Source organism: Acartia tonsa, chromosome 11 (assembly GCF_053477335.1).
Source record: "Acartia tonsa isolate MP-2025a chromosome 11, ASM5347733v1, whole genome shotgun sequence".
NCBI classification, from domain to species: Eukaryota; Metazoa; Arthropoda; class Copepoda; order Calanoida; family Acartiidae; genus Acartia; species Acartia tonsa.
The window spans coordinates 31,159,317-31,184,007 of NC_137270.1; the positions used below are offsets into that span (position 1 = coordinate 31,159,317).

Here is a 24,691-nt window from a genome sequence, read left to right on the forward strand (position 1 = left end):
TGTAAATATCTAATTTTATTAAAACTCAAAATATTTTGCTGTACTTGGAGACACAGAGAGAGGGGACACTGAGCTGTTTTTACACTTCAGACCCAAAAGTTTTATGATAACGTTCTTATTCGATAGCTTAACAACTTTTGGGACTTTAGTGTATTTTGATTGGTTGATTTGTTAAGTTGAGTGTTCAAACGTGTTGAGTGTTTCGAACAAAGTTCGTGCAATCAAATGGTTGGTTGCTTGTGGGCGCTAACTCGCATTATTTCCTGGTTGGGGCTTTCACTTAAATCTATTTTGGACCACCAAAAACCTAATCCTTATTTTTATTATTTATAATGTAAAATATTTCTAGCACCAGCAAGGGTTCTTTATTCCGTTGGGCCTGTCTTATACCTCGTCAATTACCTCATACAGGCGGATATGCTGTCCATGACATTCAATCGCCATGGTCCATGTGGAGCCAAGTGTCCCCTTTTCTGTCCTAACACCCGGGGTATTAGGTTAAGTAACATCCATCAGACAACCAACACTTTGATTGTACGACCTTGTCTGAGAAGCCCTAACTGCATGGTAATGAGTTCCGCCTTTTTTTGGCCAAGGCATTCCCACTACTCTAACTCTTAATGTCGCGCGCCTGACATGTTAGCAGTAGGAAGCATTTTTTACGTCTTTAGTTATGACGCAGTGTTAAGCCGAGATTCGAACCTATCACCTCCCCGACGACGAGCGAATGCGCTACGTGTTGAGCAACGGTCGAGGGTTTGTCTCATTATTGAAGCGGTCACTTATTACACGTCCTAACCTTAAAAAAGCATCAAAATACGCTTATGTCAAAAAGTATTTTTGAAGTGAACAACCCCCTGGGGTCGACTGGACAGAAAAGGGAGGGGGTTTGAATAGGGGTTTACTTCCCCTCCCCATACAATTAATTTTACCCCCATATAAATGTTACAACTTTGAGCGTACACCACAAAACATTTTGGAGGGGGGAATGCCCTCTATGAAAGACCCCCTCAAAAAATGTTACAATTCTACCACCCCCTTCCCCCCCCCTCCCCCCAAAAAAAATGGATGTCCTTGGGGTGGAATTTGTTCCACTGGCAAGAAATTTTGGTTTTTTGATAACTTGTTTACCCCATCCCTTATCCTCCTTCCCCACTTTTGCTTTCATTACAAAATTCTTCCATCCAATCTTAACAACGCTACTTAATAATATAGCTCACCAAATTTAAACATGAGCTGACGTTAAAATCAGAAATACATATCATTCATTATGAAAATAATATATCCAAGTGCGTCTGTCGATAAAAAGAGAAAGACGCAGTCACTCATTTAGCTCTATATTTTAAATTTTAAGTATAAAAATATCGTTTTCGGCTATTCCTTGTCCGATTTAGGCTTTTAATTATATCCTGTCCGAGACAAATTTAGATCCGTTGACTAATCAAAAATCGTTTCAGTTAGAGGTGTACCCAACGTCTCATTTTATTGCTACCCAAAGTCTTATAACTACGTTGCAATTATATAAGAAACCCTAAATTAAGTTTAACAAAAGGAGTATACTACACATTTATATCACGCCCCCCACCGCGTGATTTAGTTTGGCACTAGTTTGTTAGCAACCGTCCTTGGTCACCTCACCATACATAAAAATTTGTTTGAAATGGCGTTATATAATTATATAGGTAGTATTAGAATTAATGATTTACACAATAGTACAGATATGTAACATGTATATTTAAACTTTACAGCATAACAATGATAAATTTTTATAAATCACAACAATTTCAGAGGTATATAAGTGAATGCTTGGTTATTAAAATTAATCTTAAATACCTAAAACTTTAATAAATTTAATTTGATGATTATTTTTTTCCAGTATGGCGTCAAAACCGATTGATATCCGCTAGATCAGAACCGATTCCCAGCCATACTGAAAAGACATGTATAACACCGAATTATACAATTTTCCACAAATATTGAAATAAATATCATAAATTTAAGTTTTGTTAGACCGAGCCTCCGGCCCCTCGTGGCTAACAAAACTGTTTAAATCTTATAATTTTTCATTTTAGCATCCGCAATAAGTTGTCTATATTACGTTTTTGTAAAAGTTGTAAAAATTATCATGTAATTATTTTAAAGAAAAAACTTATATTTATTTTATGGCATTATAGAAAGATTTTCTGCGGATACGGAAATAAATGCCTTATGTCTTATGATGATACAATAATGATTTTACAAACTATGTTATTAATTACAAATGTTTAATATCAATAATTTCTAAGTCTTCTTCAGTTTCCTTTATGGCAGGTTGCACTTCTTTTCTGGCACTAAAAATATAAAATAAAGAAAATAACTCACGTAATTCGAAAATCGTTTATTTTGTGAAGAGCCCAAAACAAAATCTCCCCAAGTATACCCGCTCTAAAATTTCAAACTTGCCTCCAATTTATATAACTAATGTTTACTTTTGAATACATTTCAATTGAATTAAATCAACAAAAATTTTATAACAATAAATCATATGTAGCTGCATGCAAATTTTTTCGTAGCTGTTTGTTACATTCTTACCTAGTACACGCAACAATATCAGGAAAAGCAGCATTACCGTCCAACCTCATCCTATGAATGCGCTCAATCATTTCTTTCTCACTCATTTCGTTGCCAGCTTTGGATGTATCATTGTTCTTGATTTTTCGCGCCATTTCTGTGCAATCAGCTGATTTGACATGTTGTTTTGGCGCCATTTCTGTAGAAACAGCCGATTTTCGCGCCATTTTTCGATTTTTGTTCTCGAAAACTTGAACAGCTGATGGGTTTGACAGTGTGGAAGACGACTTTTCATGCATTTTTGGTTTGGCATGGTGTGATATTTTCTCTGGTTCTGAATTCATATTTTGCGCTATTGGCACATTCTAGTAAATAAGATTCATTAATAAAATGAAAAAATTATTGAGGTGAATAAAAAATAATTCAGTATCATTGTATAGAAATTAAACCTACCTTTTGCTTGTATTGATTAGTTGCCTTATACTGTTTTGCCTGTTCATGTATTATTTCTTCACTTATACTAAAATATTTTTTAATGATCGAATGCGATTTTAAAGTCTAGCTGCTATAAATTATAAGAAATTTAATTTATACAAGACCGGCCCAAGAATGGAGGGGACATTGGCCTATTTACTACACAAGTCCCCAAGGTTTTACAATTAATAACTTTATTTTATTTTATTTTAATTGATAGGTTTGTTCATAAAGTTGAATGTCCAAACGTTTCAACCACTAATTTTAATCTACAGAAGGGGTAATTTTGTATATCATTATTAGGGAAGTACATTAATTTATAGGCCATTGTCTTATCCCTTTAGATCTTTAGGGGAAGACAATGGGCAGTAAGTTAATCTTCTCACAAATTAAGAAAAGCAAAATTTCGCCTTTGGTAGGTAAAACCAAAACTTTAAAAACTTTAAAAATCTTAATGTACCTTTCATTTTCGACGTTCTCCTTTAGAATAGCCTAAAAATAATTATTGTTCAAATTAATTGTTCAGTTCAGGCGCGTCTCTCTTTTTGACTGTGGAGTCCAGAGAATACGGCCACCCTGCTCCTCCATGAATTCCTTTTTTTGGCAAGTGCTTCAGCTTCTCCCCATGTTAATTCCAAATTAAAGAGGTCCTTTTCAGTGCTCCGCCTCCAGGTCATTTTTGGTTGTCCCCGTTTACGTTTACCAGTGGTGGGGTTCCATTTTAAGCACTTTTTTGGAAACCTATTTTGTTCCATTCTAAGCACATGTCCTAGCCACCTTAGTCTTTTAAATTTCACTTCTGCTTCAATACTATTGCACTTGGTCTTAGCATACAGCTCAATGTTTGATATTTTGTTTGGCCAGAATATTTTGCAAATTCTTCTTAGGCAGCTATTGTGAAATGCATTAAGTTGATTTGTTTCAGTTTTCACAGTTCTCCAGCATTCAGCTCCATAAAGAAGAACTGATTTCACATTACTGTTGTAAAGTCTGATTTTTGTTTTCAGAGCAAGTTTCTTTGAATTCCAAACGTTGTGTAGACTGTTGAAAGCAACCCTAGCCTTATCAATCCTGGTTTTAATATCAGCTTTTGAGCCATTTTCACTGCTGATAACACTCCCCAAATAGGTGAATTTGTTGCTTTGTTTCAATTGTTCACCATTTATTGTTATAGTTTGATCAGGGTTTGTAGGTATATTCATAATTTCAGTCTTCTTGACATTAACAAAAAGCCCGACTTGTCCTGCGTATTTGACTAGTCTATCTGTCTTAGCTTGTAGATGTTTAATTGTTTCTGAAATCAGTGCCAGGTCATCAGCAAAGTCCAGATCTTCTAGGTGTCCTAGTATGCCCAGCTGGAGACCACGTTTTTTGTCCTCTGTGGTTTTCTTCATCACCCAGTCAATGACCAATATAAATAGAATAGGTGATAAAATGCATCCCTGTCTAACTCCAGTGCTTATTTTAAAGAAATCAGATGTCTTATTGTTTCCAACTGAAACACAGGCTTGGAAGTTGTCATAAAATTTAGTTATCATGATTATCATCTTTTCAGGTATACCATAACTTCTTAGTATTTTCCAGAGTGTTTGTCTGTGTATGGAGTCAAAGGCCTTAGAGAAATCAACAAAATTTACATGGAGTGGCTTGTTAAATTCAACACATTGTTCAATAACTGTCCTAAGGGTGAAAATTTGGTCAACACAGCCTCTTCCAGCACGGAATCCAGCTTGTTCTTCTCTTAGTTTATTGTCAATTTTCTCATCAATTCTGTTTAAAATAACTTTACATAGGACCTTGCTTGGGATAGAAAGCAGCATAATTCCTCTCCAATTATCACAGTTGTTCAAATCTCCCTTCTTAGGTAGTTTTATGATTATACCTTTAGACCAGTCAGTTGGTATCTTTTCTTGTCTCCAAATTTTATCAAAGAGATCAGTCAGAGTCCTAGCAGAAAGATCTATGTCTGCCTTAAGCATTTCGGCAGTTATCAAGTCAGGTCCAGGTGCTTTGTCATTCTTTAGACTATGTATAGCAGCTTTAACTTCTTGAATAGTTGGTGGTCTTGTGTCTATGTCTATGTCTATTTCATGTCCTGGTTCTGGTTCAGCAGTAATTTCAGGTTCAGGTCTGTTCAACACTTCTTTAAAATGCGATTTCCACCTTTCAGCAACTTCTTTTTCTGTAGTGAGTAATTTACCATCTTTAGCCTTGATAGTTTCACCACTCTTTTTGTTATATTTGCCACTTAATTGCTTGGTTATGTTGTATACTGTTTTCATGTTACCGAAGTCAGTTGCTCTCTGGGCCTTTTCAGCCATATTGTCAATGTAATCTCTCTTGTCTTTCCTTGTGCGCTTTTTGACTTCTTTGTCTTTAGCAGTATATTCAGCTCTTAAATTGCCCATGTCAGCCAAATGTTGAGCATTATGAATTTTGTTTTTAAGCTTCTTTCTCTCTTCTATTTTGTTCCATGTTTCTTCAGAGATCCAATCCTTTTTCTCTGGTTTCTTGTGTCCTAGGATTTCCTTAGCAGTAGATTGAAAGTTTTCTTTAATTGAAGTCCATGTGATCTCAGTCTCGTCATTTAGGTCCTCTAAGACTTGAAATCTATTTCTGAGTTTTAAGACAAATTCATTCTTTATCACTGGGTCCTTTAATCTTGAAGAATCATATTGTCTACCAATCTCACTCTTTTTATCATGGTCAGTACGCTTCAGCTTTAATTTAATCTTACTGACAACTAGTTCATGGTCACTGAATATGTCGGCTCCTCTATAGCTCCTACAGTCTTGCATTGACTTGACCCATTTTCTATTGATCATAATATGGTCAATCATGTTTCTTGTTTGTCCATCAGGTGTTGTCCAGGTAAATTTGTGAATGTTTTTGTGTTGGAATAATGTACCTCCTACGACCATATCATTATTTAAACAGAATTCAAGTAAAAGTTCTCCATTTTCATTTCTTGTACCTATGCCAAAGTGTCCCATTGCATTTTCCACTCCAGTCCTGTCAGTTCCTACTTTAGCATTCATATCTCCAAGAACTAGACACATGTCATGTTTGGGTACTGAGTTTCTGATTGATTGCAGTTGATCATAAAACTCTTGTTTTACTTCTTCATCTTTGTCATTTGTTGGGGCATAGCATTGGATAATGGTCAACTTGCAGTGCCTTGATTGGAATCTAGCCTTAATTATTCTGTCTGATATAGGTTTCCAGTCTATTAGTGAATTGACATGTCGTTTTTGAACAATTATAGCAACACCATACATGTGTTGGCTTTCATGACCAGAATAAAGTATTAGGTGGCCATCTTTGGTTGTGGTTTGTCCTTGTCCTGTCCATCTACATTCTGCAATTCCAAGTATTCCGATATTGTAACTTGTCATTTCTTTAACTACTTGAGCTGTTTTAGTTGACTCATACATTGTTCTAACATTCCAGGTTCCTATCTTACAGCTTTGCTTAGAACTTATTGGTCCTGTCATCAAGTTGATAGCTTCCTTTCGGATTTCACCATCATCTTTCATATTCTCAGTAAACTGAGCATCAGTTCCAACAGTTCTTGTTTCATGTTTCAAATTAATTGTAGTTATCATTAAAATGATGTAAAAATTGTATATTTGGATTATGTCTACTAATAGTTGGCCTACAAAATATTTAAAAGAAAAAAAATCAAAATCTCATATGTTCAGTCGTTTCAGAGATCTTTTACCTTTGTAGGCGCAGAATAGATATTTCCATCGTTTTCCATCAAAAGTATTTTAGCAGCTAAATCTCTGAAAAATATTCTAATTGATTTAATTAGCTTGGTTATGTATATGTGCGGCTGACATTCTCAACGGTGATGATTTTGCGATTTTGATAATATAAATAATATTTGATAATACGTGGATATATTGACAGTAAAAAAGTAGTCGTCATTTTAGGTTGCTAAAAAGGACCTCATTTATTGGTAGGCTAGTTCGTTCAGTAGGAGGGGAGGGGATGGATGAATGGTATCATTATTTAAGCCAGCTGTGAGTGTTACTTAATTAGATTACCTGCACATCTGGTGGAACATCCGAGTAGTAATATATCAAATACAATAATTTTTTTAAAATCAAATGAAAATCAAACAAAAAATGCCGTATTTGCTAATTTATTGACAATGCCCGCCAAAATAATTATGATTACCTGTTACTAGCCCGTAAATGTCTCATTTGCAATTGACGATCCTATAAAAATAAAATAACATTAGCAAATAATTAGTTTTTTTAATAAGTATTAGATTCAAAACTATAGGGACAGTGTACAATGGTACATTTCATGTTGGAATTCTAGAAAATTACTTTTAACTGAAAAATTGAAATTTATCATGGTTCATTTCTTTGAATCCTGGATAAAACCGATTATAAATATTGAAGAAAAAGTTTATTAAAACTTTTATTTAGCAAATTGTTATCTTGAATTTGGTGCTGTGCTATTTATGGATACATTTGTCCTTTTTAAACTATTGATTATATATTAGTACTTTCCCCCAAAGAGCCAGTCAAACACTGACACTGGCTTTATCCTTGGTTAACCCCCTGCCTGCGGGGTCTATAAATGCGGTTCCCTAACCCTGCAGGGCTATCCTTTACCCAACATAACCTAACTTAATCTGATCTAAAATATAAAAAAAAACAATAGAAAAACTTCTCTCCTTTTTTAAAATTTACCTCAAAATAAGGTGGGAGGGGTTTTGTGCTCGAAAAGAGACTTTGAGGATACCGTCATTACCTGCAATGTTTCAAGTAGAGATACAGCTAGGCAGGTCAACCCATACTCGTTGGTTAAATCAACTTAATAAATACAATAATTGATAACTCCTATAATATTTCAAAGCAACAGTAATTTGTCAGGGATCTAAAGGGATAAGACAATGTCCGATGAATTGATGTACAAAATATGTACACCCCCAATGATAATGCAAAAAAAACATTTCTATAATTAGGGTCGGTCCATACGTTCAACGGGAGTAACGGGTGGCTAGTATAGTTAATTTAGGCATGTTATAATTATCCTTTCGAATCGAAACTAGGCATGAGCATTCCTGTAACAATTAAGTACGATTCAGAAGGCGTAGAAATTCTATAATCAATTTTTAGCTTTTTTGTTTGTTTGACATAATTATCATATTCATTGGATTTTTAAAATAATGAGTCCTTGGACAACAAGGTACGGACGGAGATACTTGGATCTTACTACTAAGAATTAAGAATCTAAATTCTGTACCTGGATGAACTAATGGGAAGGTGATACTATCCAGTAAAGTGTACAGTCGCTGTTGATCTCCACTAAACAAATGTATAAGCATAGATGTATAACCCAGACAACTATCTGGTCCAAAGTGGTGTAAACCTTTTATCGTCCAGCAATTGAAAGTCGGAACAAGGTCCCTACCTCATTGGTAAAGTTACATTTTAGCTCGTGCCCCCTCTCTTCTTTTACTTTAATCTCCACTAAACAAATTATCGGTGCTTTCCCTCATAATGCATATCACCACTCCTTCCCCAAATTATATTCATTTAAAGTAAGAAGGGGGATGGTGGTGTTTCTGTGCTTAACAAGGCACTTTAAGAGAAACCGCCATATTATCTAGCTCTTTTACGTACAGGTTTTTGAAAGCATGATTTGTGAGCATGTCTTAATAAAAAAGTTTTAAATTTGATAACTAATAATAAAATAGATATTTCAATCAGGAACTTCAAGCAAAAAATGTTTATTATATTCATATAATAAATATTTTTAAATATACCTTGGGTTTGTAGATTTCTTCATCGGTACTCTGCAAAATAAAGTGATAGTTATTTCTCGCATCGTTTTATAAAAAGCTTTCCGCGGATATAAAATGTACAATTATAAGATTATAATCCGTTATATATTCGTAGAAAACTGGATATAATTCGATGCTAGACATAGTTTTTTCGTATTTTGATGAGAACCGGTTCTAATCCACCGGTTTTGAATGAATACGAGAAAAATACAAGTCAGGTAAAAAGTTATTTAAAAGTAGGACATTAATTCAACATACCAAATATGAAGGGAAGATTAAAACATCCTCCATGGGCATCGTAACTGTCCAAGGGGGGGGGGGGGGAGGGGTGTTTACCTCCATCAATCTTTGAAATCCCTCATTTACCCCACCCCCCTCAATTAAAAAAATACATCATATTACCCACCTCAAAACATTAAAAAAAACTCAAAATAAAAGTTTGGACGTGTCTGAAATTTTTATATTTAAGTTTGATAAAGTTTACCTTGATTTTTCCCAAGCGTCTCTGTATTTTCTGCCCATAGAGTTGGCTAATTCTTTCTCCTCTCTGTATTTTATAGGCAAAATAATATAAGTTTTTTTTTACAAAGATAGGTTTCGTCAGTTTTTAAGTTAATCTTTATATCGTTCTATTTATCCATTTATATATCTTTTTGTCTAAGATTTTATTTCTCTTTATTTTTTTCTATCTCTCTCTCTTTATCTTTTTCTCTCTCTCTCTCTCTCTCTTTTTTCTAAGATTTTATTTCTCTTTTTCTTTATCTTTTTCTATCTCTCTCTCTTTATCTCTCTCTCTCTCTCTCTCTCTCTCTCTCTTTCTCTCTTTCTTTCTCTCCATCTTTCTTCTTTCTCTCTCTCTCTCTCTCTCTTTATCTCTCTCTTTATCTCTCTCTTTGTCTCTCTCTTTGTCTCTCTCTTTATCTCTCTCTCTCTCTCTCTCTCTCTCTCTCTCTCTCTCTCTCTCTCTCTCTCTCTCTCTCTCTCTCTCTCTCTCTCTCTCTCTCTCTCTTTCTCTCTCTCTAATTAAATTTTTTGGGGTCTGATCGCATTTATTGATCTTTGATCCTGTATTACCAATACATTAGGCAGAATTTTACACTAATTAGAGAAGAATTTTAATTTATCGGTCATTGTCCTAATCCTGTAGCCCTAGAAAAAATCTTTTCTATATATTAACAATAGAGTAATCAAACTCTTTTCAAACATTTTACCATGTGTTTGAGTGTGTCCGTGTGTGTGTTGTGTTTGTGAGGGTGTGTGCACGTTTTTTACTATTTCATATTTATCAGGAATTCAAGAACAGAAGCAATGGTGTGCGAAAGATGGGGGTAAAGGGGTGTTTAACCCCCTCAAATTTAAAACTCCTCATTTTATTCTTATTAAACCTTTAGAAAATACATTACATAACCAGCACAAACCTTTGGTAACTCTTTTTATACCGCCCTCAAAATAAAAAAAGCTTAGACGTCCCCGCCTGCCTTCCTGTTTTTTCACCTCCATGGTTAATCGCTGTGCACGCCATTAAACTTTTCGCAACAAAAGTTTATTAAAGATTTCTGTGACCAAAGACCAATTCTTACTCTATAGATCCTACTGTTCATCAATCTTGTGACGTCTACAATGTTTTTGAAATGATGTTCTTAATAAATTGTATATCATATTTTCCTGAGTCTTTCTACTTGTTCAAGTAAACTCCTAAAACAAGATAGATAGATAGATAAGATAGATAGATAGATAGATAGATAGATAGATAGATAGATAGATAGATAGATAGATAGATAGATAGATAGATAGATAGATAGATAGATAGATAGATAGATAGATAGATAGATAGATAGATAGATAGATAGATAGATAGATAGATAGATAGATAGATAGATAGATAGATAGATAGATAGATAGATAGATAGATAGATAGATAGATAGATAGATAGATAGATAGATAGATAGATAGATAGATAGATAGATAGATAGATAGATAGATAGATAGATAGATTGGTAGATAGATAGATAGATAGATAGATTGGTAGATAGATAGATAGATAGATAGATAGATAGATAAATAGATAGATTGATAGATAGAGACTATTAAGCATGTAGAGAGCAAGAAACACAGAGATAAATAGACTAATAGATAGATTGTTTAAATGATAGATTAATAAATTGAATGAATAAAATATATGAACCTGTTTTCAGCTAGTAAATGATCTACATCTACATGTTGATTTGACCCAATATTCAACACATTTACCAACTCTGTCTTCAATACAATATTCTAAATAAGAACAACAAGAATAGTAATATCCATAAGTAAGTAGTGAAGCTTATAAAATAATACTAGCAGATTAGAGGAAAGTTGAGTTAACGAGGGCGCAGTAGCTCTGTGGTACTGCACTGAGTTACGGTGATGAGAATTCGAGTTCAAACCCATGCATGTTGCAATCACAACATGTTGTCTCGAATTCTCTAATGTGTATTCACGCAACCTCCCCCAGTTGCGTTAGAAGGGAGATTGTTAGGTAGTTTGGATGGCTAATAATCAAGTGTATAATACCATCACTTCCCTTAATCCCAGGCTCCTCTGAGGAGAGTGTCATTCATTACGGTGACTTAATTTGGGACATCTGCCATACTCAAAACCGGCGAGGGTGAGGTAATAACGAGGAGCTCTCATAAGACAGCGTGTCAAGTCATACTTGAACGTGGAGCTTAAGCTGGCCCTAGTGGCTATACAAAAGTGTCTTAACATACTCCAGGAGTCTTAGGTCCAAACCCTAAGAAACTATGGCTAATCAAACAAACAAAAAGTTGAGTTAAAGAAAAAATGCCTATTGCCCACAGATATCTTTTCATAAAATTCTATAGGCATAGAGAGCCGTAGAGAAGATCCTCAGACATGCTTATGATTCTTTAAACAAAATTTCAGAAGTCCATTTTTAGAAAATTTAAGAAAATCGTATAAAAATTTGTTTATTTTTGTGCAGTACAGACACACCGACGGACTATGTGATATATAAATATCTTAACAAGTTACATTATAACATTTGCCTTAAATATGCCTTATTGAAAAGAATCCTATAGTTTTTTTTAAAAACGTGATTATAATAACAAAAGTAATAAAGTAATTCTAATTTACCTTTTCTGACAATTGATTTCTCTCTCCAATCAAATCTTCTTTTTCGTCCAACAAAGACTACAAATAAATAATTTTACATAAACTTTACACGATTGAACTTAATTAAAACTAACGGCTACGCCCCTTCAGGCCTCTAGTGGCAGTTAAGGTGGGTTAAAAGGGGAGAAGTCAACAATCCTTCCAGTTTTAATTTAATTTTTAAAGAGAAGAAGCAAAACAAATATTTCTCTTCGGAGGGTGGTTGTACCCTAGCCCAAAATAGTAATAAGCCTTCCCAGGAGAATTGTACAGGAGAACCTTCGGTCCAGGAACGTCCAATTACTCCCCCCCTCCCAATGAATTGGGGGGTGCCATAGTCATCATACAATATTTAATTTAATTTTTACTCCCCCCCCCCCCAAACAAAAAAAGCTTGGACGTCCTTGCCTCTATGATATAAAGATTTCCCCCCCCCCCCCTCCCCTAATGAAAAAGATTGGACGTACATGCACACATCCTGTAACTTTTATATAATTATCATTGATGAACTGGCTCTGAATACCTGAATATCCATTTTTAGTTTATAATTCTGAACTTTGACAGCCTCCAGTTGGGCCAGCAAGTTTTCGTCCATTGTGGCGTGGCTCACTTTTTGTGCAGGCTTCTCTTCGCTTCTTAGCCTTTGTATTTCTAAAAACAAGATGAAAACATACAAGGTAGCAAATAAAGATAATTTGGAAAAAAAAGAAACAATAAATTTGTCTGTGAATTTTGATTTTAAGACAAAAAGACAATTTTTTGTAAGAATGCTACTCTTCCTTCTGTCTATTGCTCTGTCTGAAATGTTTAGATTCTTAGGCAAACTATAGTTTAGTGTAGCTGCGCTATAGAATAAACTCATTACCTTGATGTAATTTGGATTTCTCATATCTAAAAATAAATTTTATTATGAAAAAAACCATTTTATAATTGATATTGAAAATTAATAATTAAGATTTTTGTCTGGTAATCTATATGGTAAAGTAGAAAGATTTCTATTTGTCCAAACATGAAAATATTGAGCCATTTTTTATTCTTCAAATATCCATGGAGGGAGAAAACAACAAAAATTATAACAAAAACTTACTCTTTCTCTCTATAAATATAATATTTATTAATATAAATATGTTATACATTTACGCATCATGACCGTTTGTTTTTAAAATAAATGTTACCTAATGATCTTTAGATCTTCTAAAACATCTTCATAATTATTCCTACAGAAATAATAATACATCAGAATAACCTTATTTTTAAAAGCGAAGCTTTTCTATATTTATTAAAAGCGAAGCTTTTCTATAATTAGGGTCGGTCCGTACGTCCGTCCGTACGTCAGTCCGTCCGTACGTCCGTCCGTCCGAGATAGTTAGCTTTTATTCGTTAATTTAGGCATGTTAGAATTGTCCTATCGATTTCAAATTCAAAGCAACTCTATAATCATTACCAGAATGTCGATTTTCTACTTTTTTATCAACAAATTTTTAAGTGTTCTAATTATCTGTTTGATCTAATTTTTGGTATACTGATTTCTGGGACAACAAAGTACAATACTATGAGCGAAGCAACTCTATAATCAAGTCCTGGAAGTGTAAGTATGTTTATAAACATTATCCTGTATCACGCAGTTTTTCAACAAATTTACTTACAATTTTGCTTCGACTCTTATACTTTTATATTCTGATTATTCAGCTCTGAAACTATACAAGTGTTAATGTCCGTTTGTCCTACCGTTTCAGTGCTTTGCTTTTATGGATGTTGTCATCCTTATTTTCATTAAAAATGAAGATTTAAAAAGTAAAAAAAATGTCAATAGTCTACAAAGTCAAATTTTTGTTGAAAACAAACGTATTTTGAAGGTCATTGTAGGCAAGGTTGGGTTAAGTAATATTTAAAGCTTCCCGCATTGGAAATAAGAAATAAGATGGTGGGTAGGTGGGGGGAGGGGGGTGGTCAATAAATAGTTCTGAATATAAGCGAAGGAATCCTAATACTAAAGTAACAGGATGTTTGTCTGTGTGTCTGTACCGAAGGATCTCGCTAACCGCTGAACCGATCGGGTTCTCCTTAACAGGGTAGATTCTCATGGGTTCTGGGAAGGTTTATAACTATTTTGTGGGAGGGTACAACCACCCTCCCAAGACAAACGACAAAAAAATCGAACAATTTTAAAATACATTGGAGACTTTAACGTAACATAAAGAGAAAGAAGTAACGTAGAGACTTTAACAAACAAAAACATCTAAAGTGCCACTAGAGGCCTCTAGGGGCGTATCCGCTAATATTAAGATAAGACAATGAACGATAAAATTGAAGTACACTCCAAGAGTACGAGCATCATTTACAATCCAATGTCCCCTCCCTCAATGTGAATTAATGTACCTTTGATTATCATAAGCAGTATTCAGCGCTATAAACTTTTTTCTTAATTCTGTATACAATGCCATTGTATTTTTATCCCTAAATAAAAAAAAACAATTTATAACAAGAATGACAAAATCCAAGATACATTTTTGACAATTTTGAGGTTTAAACTTTTTAACAAAGGTTGCTGACTTTGTTTAAAAGTACATAGAATTTATTTCTTTTTTTTACATTTATTGTATAAAAGTTCTTCGCTTTTTTATAGATATTAAAAACAATAGTAATACATTTGATGTAGCATTTTGACAGAGAAATAGAATTAGAAGGCAGAAACTTATATTTTTTTATTTCACCTTGCAGATTTTGTGTTAAATCCGTCGTTTTCATTTTTATTTTTCTCTTCCTCCTTAAAATAAATAATAGAATTATAATTGGAAGAAAAAAATCTCTCACTCAATTTATTTTAATGCTACAAAACATAGCGTTTTGAAGAACACAGTAATAGTGTCTGACTGATTATGACGTAACAAAAAAATTAGCCAATGAGAGGCCGTTATTGACCAATGGTAAAATTTATAGTGGCCTCTCATTGGCTATTTTTTTGTTACGTCATAATCAGTCAGACACTATTACTGTGTTCCGTTTTGAACTCTTTTAAATTTAGATAATTATAGTGTCCGTAATACGACCTAGGGATCTATGGGATCTACAGGAATACAGTACGACAATGGCAGATAAATAAATGCCCTCCATTCAAATTCAAGATGAATAAAATTACCCCTTCTTATTCAAATTTTTGTTTGAAGATTTGGATTTTGTTATTTTGTATAGACCAATCATTAATCAACCTAAATCCCCAAACCAGGCTATTAAACTTTAATAGCAGCATAATAATTTTCTGTCTATTATTAAATCCTTCCTTCCCATTCCATTGACCTAATCCTGTGAGCATATCTAAAGAAAATGGTCGATCTTATATAAAAGAAACATGATCACTTGGTGTCACCACTGAACCGACATGGTTCTCCTTTACAATGTATCTTCTCACGGGTCTTGGGAAGGTTTATAACAATCCAACTCCAGGCCTCTAGGGACTTTGCCGCAAGTGAAAAAGAAAGTGTTAAAATTTTGAATATCAAAGTACTTACTTTTCTTCTGAGAGCATTATTTTCCTTCTGTAGAATATTAACAGCCTCGTTCTTACTCTAAATTAATCATATGTAATAAAAGTAACAAAATGTTTGTCTGTCAGTGTGTTTGTGTTGTACTAAAAAGTTTCACTAACAACTGCAATAAAACCGCATAGATTTTATAGGTCTAGGAAGTGTTTATAACTAATTTGAGGCGTAGCCGCTACTAAATACTAAAGATGGTGCTTTCACTCATATACCTATAAAAGGACGAAGTCCATTTTGTTCCGAATTTGTATCACTTTTGAAAAGTGCGACTCCAGTTACGTCATATTTTTCTTTCCCGAAAAAGGGAAGGGGGGAAGAAAATCTCTTCAAAAGAGATGGGGAAAACCCCCTTTTCTCTCATCTCTTTTTTCTTCCCCCCTTCCCTTTTTTTCTTTCCCCCTTCCCTTTTTCGGTAAAGAAAAATATGGCGTAACTGGAGTCGCACTTTTCAAAAGTGATACAAATTCGGAACAAAATGGGCTTCGTCCTATAAAAGGACCATCGAACTACTATACCCTACCTATAGGTAATCTAACAGCAGGGCACTTCTAACACTTATTTAACCTAACATAAAATAAAATAATCTAAAAGCTTGTTTTGGTTCCATTTGCAATTTGAGGGGAACTGCCTAAGGAATTTCATACAGTGTTTGAGAGTTTTTATAAAAACACCAGACAGCATAGTGGATTTCATCCTATAGGACAAATGACCAGAAACAATTTTAGATTGACAGCGCTTCCATTTTTAATAAATCATTTAGTGAGGTTTCAACAAAAATTCGACGTTAATATGTCTGTTAATAAGATGACCATAGTTTTGAAAAATAAACTTCACGGAATAACTTACGGACAGACGGACATACCCAAATTATATTGTAGTTGTGCTACTATTAAAAATCTACCTGAATTTGTTTTCTGAGAACACTGTTTTCTGCTTTCAAAACATCAACATTATCCTAGCAAGAAAAAATACTTTATGACAGAGATGTTAGTATGTGTCTTACTTTTTCTGTTTGTTACGAAAGATCTCGCTAATTGCTGGACCGATCTGCACCCTCTCAGGCAGGAACTTTTCACTATTCAATAGCGAAATTGTGGTATTCGGCAACCGTGAGCCATGCCTATGGCACCCCTGACCGGGGTTCGGGGAAGGGCCACAGGCCCTCCCCCGAGTCCTGGGGAAGGGGTCTGCCGACCCCCTCCCTATGCCTAAAATTAATGATTGAATCTGACAAGCTTTATTATGGTTAAGCTGCATTGTTAATTCCCCCCACCCTTTCCAGGGATGGGGGATCATTATTGCCCAAACTGACTATTGTATGTGTATTATAATGCTTTTATGTTATGATTATTTATTCCTATCTGTGTAGCTATTGTTTGTTGTATATATCTTCAGTAATCCTTAGACCTTCAATAAAGGGACAACTGAAATAGATGTTGTTTGTTATTTAGTGATTGTTAGAGAAGCGTAGCTTCTCTATAGTAAGGTGTCCACGTCTGTTCACACTGCCGTAGTCTAATTGAACTCTGGTGTCTGCCATTTATCCTCGGCGGATACCACAACTTTTGGTGACAGCTGTGTGAGATTACGGCAAACCACAAGTGTAGAGCAGACGCGCAGCTGAGGCTAAGGTACTCCCAGCAGTGAAACTGGCAAAACTGACACAAGCAACCTGAATTACCCACCCTGGATAGCAAGGTCTAACTCTGCATCCGGCAGTTGTGGAAGTGAAACAGCGAAACTTGACGGAGAACCGCGAGAAGCGCCGACATCTAACGGATAATTGAGCGCTCAAAGGGCTGAAACAGGCCTGCGGACTGGCTGAAACAGGCCAAATAAGTGCAAACGGCTGAAAATAGGCCAACATTTACTGCAAGAGATAGCAGGATCCGAACCAGCGGCGCTAGCAGGACGGGACATTCCCTGCCACCATCAGCCGGATTCGGATAAGCGGCGCTAGCAGGACGGGACATTCCCTGCCGCCGATAGGCTGAAACACGCCACATAGCTGCGAGCTGCGAGCCAACATACGAGTGTAGTGTACCAAAGCAGAGAAAACTATGTCAACTCCAAGTATCCTGAGAGGCTACAGCGCAGCCACCCATCTAGAAAAGCAGATATTATATCACATTGTAGGGATTACCACCCTAGTGTGATGGTTAAACAATAGATTTATGAGCAAGGATTGGCAAACAATTTGTTGTGTATTGTGATAAAACTAAAAATAGAACAGGCTTGGATTTGGTGTGTATTGTGATAACAACTAAAAATAGAACAGGTTTGGTAAGCAAATCTGTTATGTATTGTGATAAGGCCAAAAATAGAATCTAGATGTAATATAACAATGCCTTGATAAACAATCTAACCACCCAAGCCTACAGCACAACAAAAATACACCCCTTATTCCAGAGGAAAGGGAGGGGCCCACTCTCCATTGAAGGAAATACAATCAAGGTGACATAACAGATAAGCCTAGGATTAAGGAGAAAGGGCACCATTACCTCATCACACAGTTACCTCAAACCCACAGCCCTCCCCCTTCCTCACAGGGGGAACGGACGGATTTACCCCGTCCCCTCACGCGCTTCCCCCCTCCTACCCACACTTGACTAAGTCCGCCCACGGTGTGGAGCTAGCGACCGGGAACACAGAGCGCCATTTACGGGTCGCGCAACAGAGTTCGGAAATATCATAAAATTCAACGGACAAAGCGGACCAATGAGAGAGCGAGTTGAGGGATAAGTGCGCGTTTTACCTGTGTGCGCGGATTTGACGGTGCGTAAGCGCGCTGCAAGGACAGGAGATTTCACGCACACACACACACACAGGAGCGGAGCTACTCCATAGCATCCAACAGAGGTATTTTTAGAAAATAAAGAATTACAAGCTTCTTCCTCCTATCTATAGTGTGATAAAGGAAAACCAAATCAGTTCCTGACAGCAGTTCAGACCCTCAACAGCTATCTACCCCTACCAGCCTACTCTACAACCTCAGAATAAAACTAGTGATAAGTACAGCTAAGTTATATCTTTGTAACTAAACTACCAACCTAGTGATAAAACAGTGTTGGCTGTTAGGCTAGAAAGCCTCAGGTGACAAACCATTTATAATATTGCCTTATAACTTTGTGTCCCGCCGTTGAACCGTTGACCCGATGGAGCAGCCGCAAGCGCCAGGAGGCGACCAAGCCCAAGGATGGCTCCAGGATGACCCTCAGCCGGCTCCAGCCGAGTACCGCAAGTTGATGCTGAGTAACCTGCCGGAGTATAGAGGACCACCCAAGCAATCCTGGAGTTCCCACATCCGCAGACTCGAGATGTCATGGGCGGCTTACCGCGTGCCGCCCCATGACTCCCTCAACCGCCGCAACGCCCTTTTACTGTCACTGGTAGGGCAAGCGGCGGAAATGGCTTCTCATCTGTTTGGCGAGGCAGGCCAAGCCTTGACATACGAACAAGTCAAGGCCGAGTGTGAAATGTTATTTCGTCCCGCCTTTGAATCCCAGACTTTGAAGCAAGCCTTCAGGGATTACAGGCAACACTCGACAGAACCTATACAAGCATACATATCCACAAAGTGTGCCTTGTATAGGGACGCCTACAGCCATGAGGATCTCGAATTATTAGTAGATGAATTAAATCGTGGCATTCGTAACGCTAATGTGAAACGTGAAATGATGAGTCATGAGATCGCCTCTGTACCTGAGTACACGAGGCGAGCCATGTTCACCGTCACAATGATTACCAAGCAGCTGAAGGAGGGTGTGTGCCTAGTGGACGCCACCGACGGGCTCACGGGATCAGCCAGCGTCCAGTTGCCCAATTACGACGAGTCGGAGCCAATGGAGATTGGCGCCTTGGCTCCGGGTCTCCACCAGATGGGGAAGGTCGCTCCAGATGACAAGATTCCAGGCCGCTGTTTCCGCTGCCAAGGGAAAGGCCACCGAGCTCGAGACTGCCCGACGCCTATGGAAGTCAGCCTAGAGGAGAGACGCACCCAGCCACGCCGTGACCGTCCTGCCAAGTGCAAGCGTTGCCACTATGCCGGCCATACGGCGGCCGAGTGCAGAGCCGACTGGGACCAGGTAGCCGGCCGTAGGCGCACCGCAGACAAGGGTGCTCCCCCAGGAAAGCCCAGCAGAGTAGCCCACATGGAAGGGAGCGCGCCCCCAGCACCACCGCAGCAAGCAGCCGCCCCCAACGCAGCGGGCCGAGCCGACGGAATGCCGCAGTTTGGGACCGTTCCAGCTAGGATCAACGTACTGGGAGGCGCGGCTGAACCCAACCGGGTTGGCCTGGGCTTCAGTCTCAACCACCTGGGGCCGGAGTTTGTGCAACCCAACAACATCGCCGAGCCAGAAGTTCTGAGGCCCCAGCCTTTTAGCCTAAACATGATGGAGCCTGCTCGACAGAGCCTACCCAGCAAGAGTGGAGGGGCGCTACCCAGCGTCACTGAGACGGTGTACGGGGAGGCCCTGGCGGCCGTTGAACGAGAGAGGCAGGAGGCTCTAGCCAGCGCATCAGAGTCGATGTATGGGGCGCCACCCGGCGCCGCCACCTGCGATGACTGGGGGGTGCTATTCAGCGCCTCCAACCTGGTGCCTGGGGCGACAACCGTCGCCGCCACCAAGATACCTGGATCCTGGAACAAGCCAGCCTCCAACCTGGTGCCTGGGGCGACAACCGTCGCCGCCACCGAGATACCTGGATCCTGGAACGAGCCAGCAGTCCCAGAGGAAGGGGTGACACCCGTCACCCCCAGTCAGCCAGCGCCACCAGCCTGTAGGGAGAGCCCAACTATACACCATCCAGCGCCCCCTGCCAGCCGAAGGAACCCAGCTGCCCAGCACTTCCAGTCGAGCCAGGATAAGTTAAATTTAACAAATGTGTTGTATCCAAACTATTGTAAAACCCCAACCTTGCCTGTGCCCCCTGCACCAGAGGCTGGGGAGATTGAAATTTGGGGATATAAGGACTTGCCTGTGCCACATGCACCTGAGTTCCTAGGGCAGGGGAGGGACGTGAGTCAGGGCGAGCCTGTGCCACACGCACTTCAGCCCCATGCCACTGGGCATGCCATGGACAAGGGAAGGGACCCCTTGGGACTAGGGGAGCCGACACCCAGGCAAGCGCCAGTCGCCTGCCAGTCTGTCATTGGGGAGGGTATCGGGGTGCCCCGGCCACACAAAGATAACGCTCAATGGAAATTTGTATCTAGCCAGGAGCAGCCCAGCCGTGTCCAGCCCCGAGAAGCAGCCGTGACCCGAGCCGAAGATTCCCAGCCGCGTGCGCGAGGTAGATGGCTGTCTGGTAGCTTCTCACACTGGTGGATGGTCCTGTGGGGACTACTGCTGGCAGCCGTGTGGCCTACAACCAGCTACGTCCTGGTGGGGTGGGACTGCGCCAACCCCACCCACGTCACAGCCTACAATAAAGAAAAGATGTGTAGCACGGAACCGCTACACCAGGAGGTGCCCCTGGGCCATGAAGTACACGTCCTGCAGCAAGTCAAGATTAGGGAAACAACAGGATACAGTTGTCAGCTCACTGTGTCCCAGTGGACATTCAGGTGTGGGGTATGGGGTCACCTCAAGGTGACCTCGGTCCCCACCCTCATGAGGCCAACCAAGATCGATCCAGAAACGTGCCGAGACCTGGCCAGGAACCGAGTCTACACGCTGCCAGGCAAGACCCAGCCACTGACGTTCCAGCTGAACCATCCCCTGTTCTTCACCCTCGATATGGTGGGCGCCCTTGTCAACAGCCCCGAGGGGGTGGGTTGTGAAGGGGAGGACGTCCACTTCGAGGGCCAGCTGTACCGCAATGAATTAGTGCTCCAGGAACGACGGCTGCTGGTCAAGGAAGAGACCTACGTAGTAGAGGATGGACGGGTGGAGTCCCAATCTGACCACCTGGCCTTAGAATGTCCCCATTCTGAGCTGTCTTGCATCACTGGGGAAGCAACCTACGTGTGGGACCACCTGGGGAGAGATTGCCCCTTGAGGCTGATCCGCAGCCTCCAGCCTAGCCTAGTGATGGATGCGTTCCTGGTTGACCATCAAGCCCAGTTTTTCATCAACATGACCAACCCCACCTCAATAGTGAACTGCGACTTTGAGGCCCATGCCACCAACCACCCAGCATTGTTCGTGGCAGCTGACCCGGCCGCGGCAGCGCTGCCCAGAGTATTGGCCAGGGATGTGGATGTCCCCCTGCAGGCCCAGATACATGCAGGTTACATTGGATTCACCCTGGAGACACGCATGAAAAGCACAGCGGCAGAAGAAGTAGCGGCCAACTGCTGGAAGCTCCAGCAACTAGACCCGGCCCACCCAGTGCGTGTCCAGGGGAGCACGTTCTCTGTACTGAGGGGAGATGTCCTGCTCCAGCTTACCTGCCAACGCAACAAATACGTTATCCGTGAAAGCAAGGAATGTTGGGACAAAGTACCAGTGGAACCCACAGGATTTGTAGACGCCGTGACACGGGTGTATAGCGGCCACGCCACCAAGATTCCCTGCTCCTCCACCTACCCCCTGACTGTGCACGCGGAGGAAGGCTGGATAGAACTAACCCCCGCACCTAAGAAGAGGCCACCCCCGCTGGATACGCCCAAGCAGCTGCTGACAGAACCCTTGGATGACTTTAGTTCAGGAGGCTTGTATTCACAGGCTGAGATGAACGACTGGCAGCAGCTGCTAGCATTCCCAGCGTATAAAAGCGCCATGCTGACCGGCCTGTCCTATGGCTCGTGCGTTCAGCAAGGTAGCTGTTCGGCCACTGGAGACCATGGGATTGTGTCCTACAATATCGACCGACTGGCAGAGGAAGGAGAGGCCGCCCTGGATGTCTGGGCTGGATTCAGACAAGCTATTCACGAGTTGGGAGATGGCGCAGCCATACTGTGCTTACTGTTGTTGATCCTCAAACTGCTGGGGGATCTGACCATTATTTCCCTGGCAGCCGCACAAGGAGGTGTACGGGCCGCCATGAATGCGATGTCACAAGTGTTCCTGTACCATCCAACCTTGTACAGGAAGGCCTTGGCCAGAGCCCGGCTCACCCATGCCAAGTCCCGGGACTTTTCAGTAGACTGGGATGCCATTCCCATTGGCCGGGAAGCCGCCGAGGAAATGGTGTCCATGCAATCGACCGATAGCGGGCATGACCGCCCAGGCAGGCCTGGACCGCCCTCTGGAAGACCCCGCGGCCCCTCGGGAGGCCAGGCTGCCGCTCAGACGGTCAACTTGGCAGCCAGTGCCCCAGCCGCTGCCAACAACAACCAGAATGCCCCGCTGCTGACCGGCCCCGCAGTGGCTGCGCCCCACGCCAACCTGACACCTGCCGGCGCCGAGCTACGTGTCCAACCAAAGCCAGCCTCTGCCTTCTATCCCACGTTGGGAGCCCATCAGCCCTGAAAAAACTCACCACTAGGATTCCATTGAATCATTATCATTTGTATATATCTTAGCCCTAAGGAGCGGGCCGAAGGCCTCAACCACTGTCGGAAGTCTGGTAGGGAAACCCTCTCCCAGCCTTCCGAGGGGAGAGTTGTGGTATTCGGCAACCGTGAGCCATGCCTATGGCACCCCTGACCGGGGTTCGGGGAAGGGCCACAGGCCCTCCCCCGAGTCCTGGGGAAGGGGTCTGCCGACCCCCTCCCTATGCCTAAAATTAATGATTGAATCTGACAAGCTTTATTATGGTTAAGCTGCATTGTTAATTCCCCCCACCCTTTCCAGGGATGGGGGATCATTATTGCCCAAACTGACTATTGTATGTGTATTATAATGCTTTTATGTTATGATTATTTATTCCTATCTGTGTAGCTATTGTTTGTTGTATATATCTTCAGTAATCCTTAGACCTTCAATAAAGGGACAACTGAAATAGATGTTGTTTGTTATTTAGTGATTGTTAGAGAAGCGTAGCTTCTCTATAGTAAGGTGTCCACGTCTGTTCACACTGCCGTAGTCTAATTGAACTCTGGTGTCTGCCATTTATCCTCGGCGGATACCACAAAATGTCTGGTTCAGGGTAATGGTATGCCCATCAAAAGCTTTACTAAGGTCAAAAGTCGGCTCTAGTAGGCTCACTATCGATATAACTTTTTATTGGATAAAAAATTTATTCGCAAAATTTGTATAAGTAATGTATACATGCCTGGATTCTGAAATTTTAACTTTAACTAACTGCATAATTGTCCCATTTGAAATGTCAAATTTATTTTGCCATAACCCAACCTCCCTGCCCCTCTATAATAGTGTTAAAATGCTTACCGAAATAAAGTCATTGTTAGCCAAAAACATTGGTATCATTTTAGAAGTTTTCATAAATGTATGTTTCACTCTGCAATTTTTCTGTTTCTAGCAGACAAATGCTTTTCTAATATCATGAATGGAACTAACAGCTGATATTAGCAGGATACAGGGAATGATAATAAATAATATGGATCATGGAAAGAAAACGAAGTAACGGATGTTGTCGTATTTTCACAGTAGCTTTTGATTGGCTATTATAGGTTAGGTAAATGTTAATGATTGCCCCGTAAGGAATTAGGCCCCGCAGGGTTAGAGCCCCCCGCAAGGGCTTGAGGAGAAACGCTACTGTTAAAATACGACGAAACCCGCTACTTTGTTTTCTTTCCTCGATCCGATAATATTCTAATATTTCCCCTATTACTAAATTTGAGATACTGTAATTTGTTAATAAATATTGAATTATTAGGTGGGTAAATGTTATTTATATTCGGTGTATTTATCCCTACCTCTCAGAACTCTTCATAGTATCGATTTATTTGTTTCTCTCTCTCTCTCTTATTCCCCCTTTCTCTCTTTCTCTCTCTCTCTCTCTCTCTCTCCCTCTATCTCTCTCTCTCTCTCTCTCTCTCTCTTAATCCCCCTTTCTCTATCAATCTCTCTATTTTCTAGCTACCTCTCTCACTCTGTTCCACAAGTGGGAAAAATTTGGTAGAAAGCTCTCTTTTGGAATTGGTTAGATTAAGACGACATTTCAGTGAAATTTACTTCTTGAATGGAAATCAAATACGTGAATATTTTTTGGAAGATTATTGCATAACCTGATAAAATGTTTCTCAAAGCTGGCTAATATAACGATACCCTCATTCCCCCTTATTACTTTACCCATCCTCTCCCATGGAGGAACATATTG

General features: G+C 39.8%; 1 protein-coding gene across 1 annotated transcript; it reads right to left on the minus strand.

Annotated features, from left to right (window-relative positions):
• Positions 1–1,702: 1,702 nt before the first annotated feature.
• LOC145331538 (uncharacterized) lies at positions 1,703–23,924 on the minus strand. The gene is made up of 21 exons (XM_080176247.1): positions 23,800–23,924; positions 16,422–16,475; positions 15,491–15,547; positions 14,696–14,748; positions 14,361–14,438; positions 13,157–13,198; positions 12,847–12,872; positions 12,505–12,632; positions 11,964–12,020; positions 11,014–11,102; positions 10,493–10,522; positions 9,312–9,374; positions 8,810–8,839; positions 8,287–8,348; positions 7,792–7,853; positions 7,207–7,247; positions 6,746–6,809; positions 3,485–3,516; positions 3,004–3,070; positions 2,572–2,915; positions 1,703–2,330 (listed from the first exon to the last, which is right to left on the minus strand). Exons 1-21 carry the CDS (start codon positions 23,851–23,853, stop codon positions 2,255–2,257), a joined length of 1,509 nt encoding a protein of 502 aa, XP_080032373.1. The 5' UTR covers positions 23,854–23,924; the 3' UTR covers positions 1,703–2,254.
• Positions 23,925–24,691: the final 767 nt, after the last annotated feature.

Bases quoted from the DNA above. Each gene is read 5' to 3' on its own strand.
- LOC145331538 (XM_080176247.1), bottom strand. From the start codon at position 23,853: ATGAAAACTTCTAAAATGATACCAATGTTTTTGGCTAACAATGACTTT. The intron at 8,840-9,311 runs GTAAACTTTATC...TTTATTTTGCAG, and splicing joins GACGCTTGGGAAAAATCAAG to AGTACCGATGAAGAAATCTA. The intron at 3,071-3,484 runs GTACATTAAGAT...AAAATATTTTAG, and splicing joins GAGAACGTCGAAAATGAAAG to TATAAGTGAAGAAATAATAC.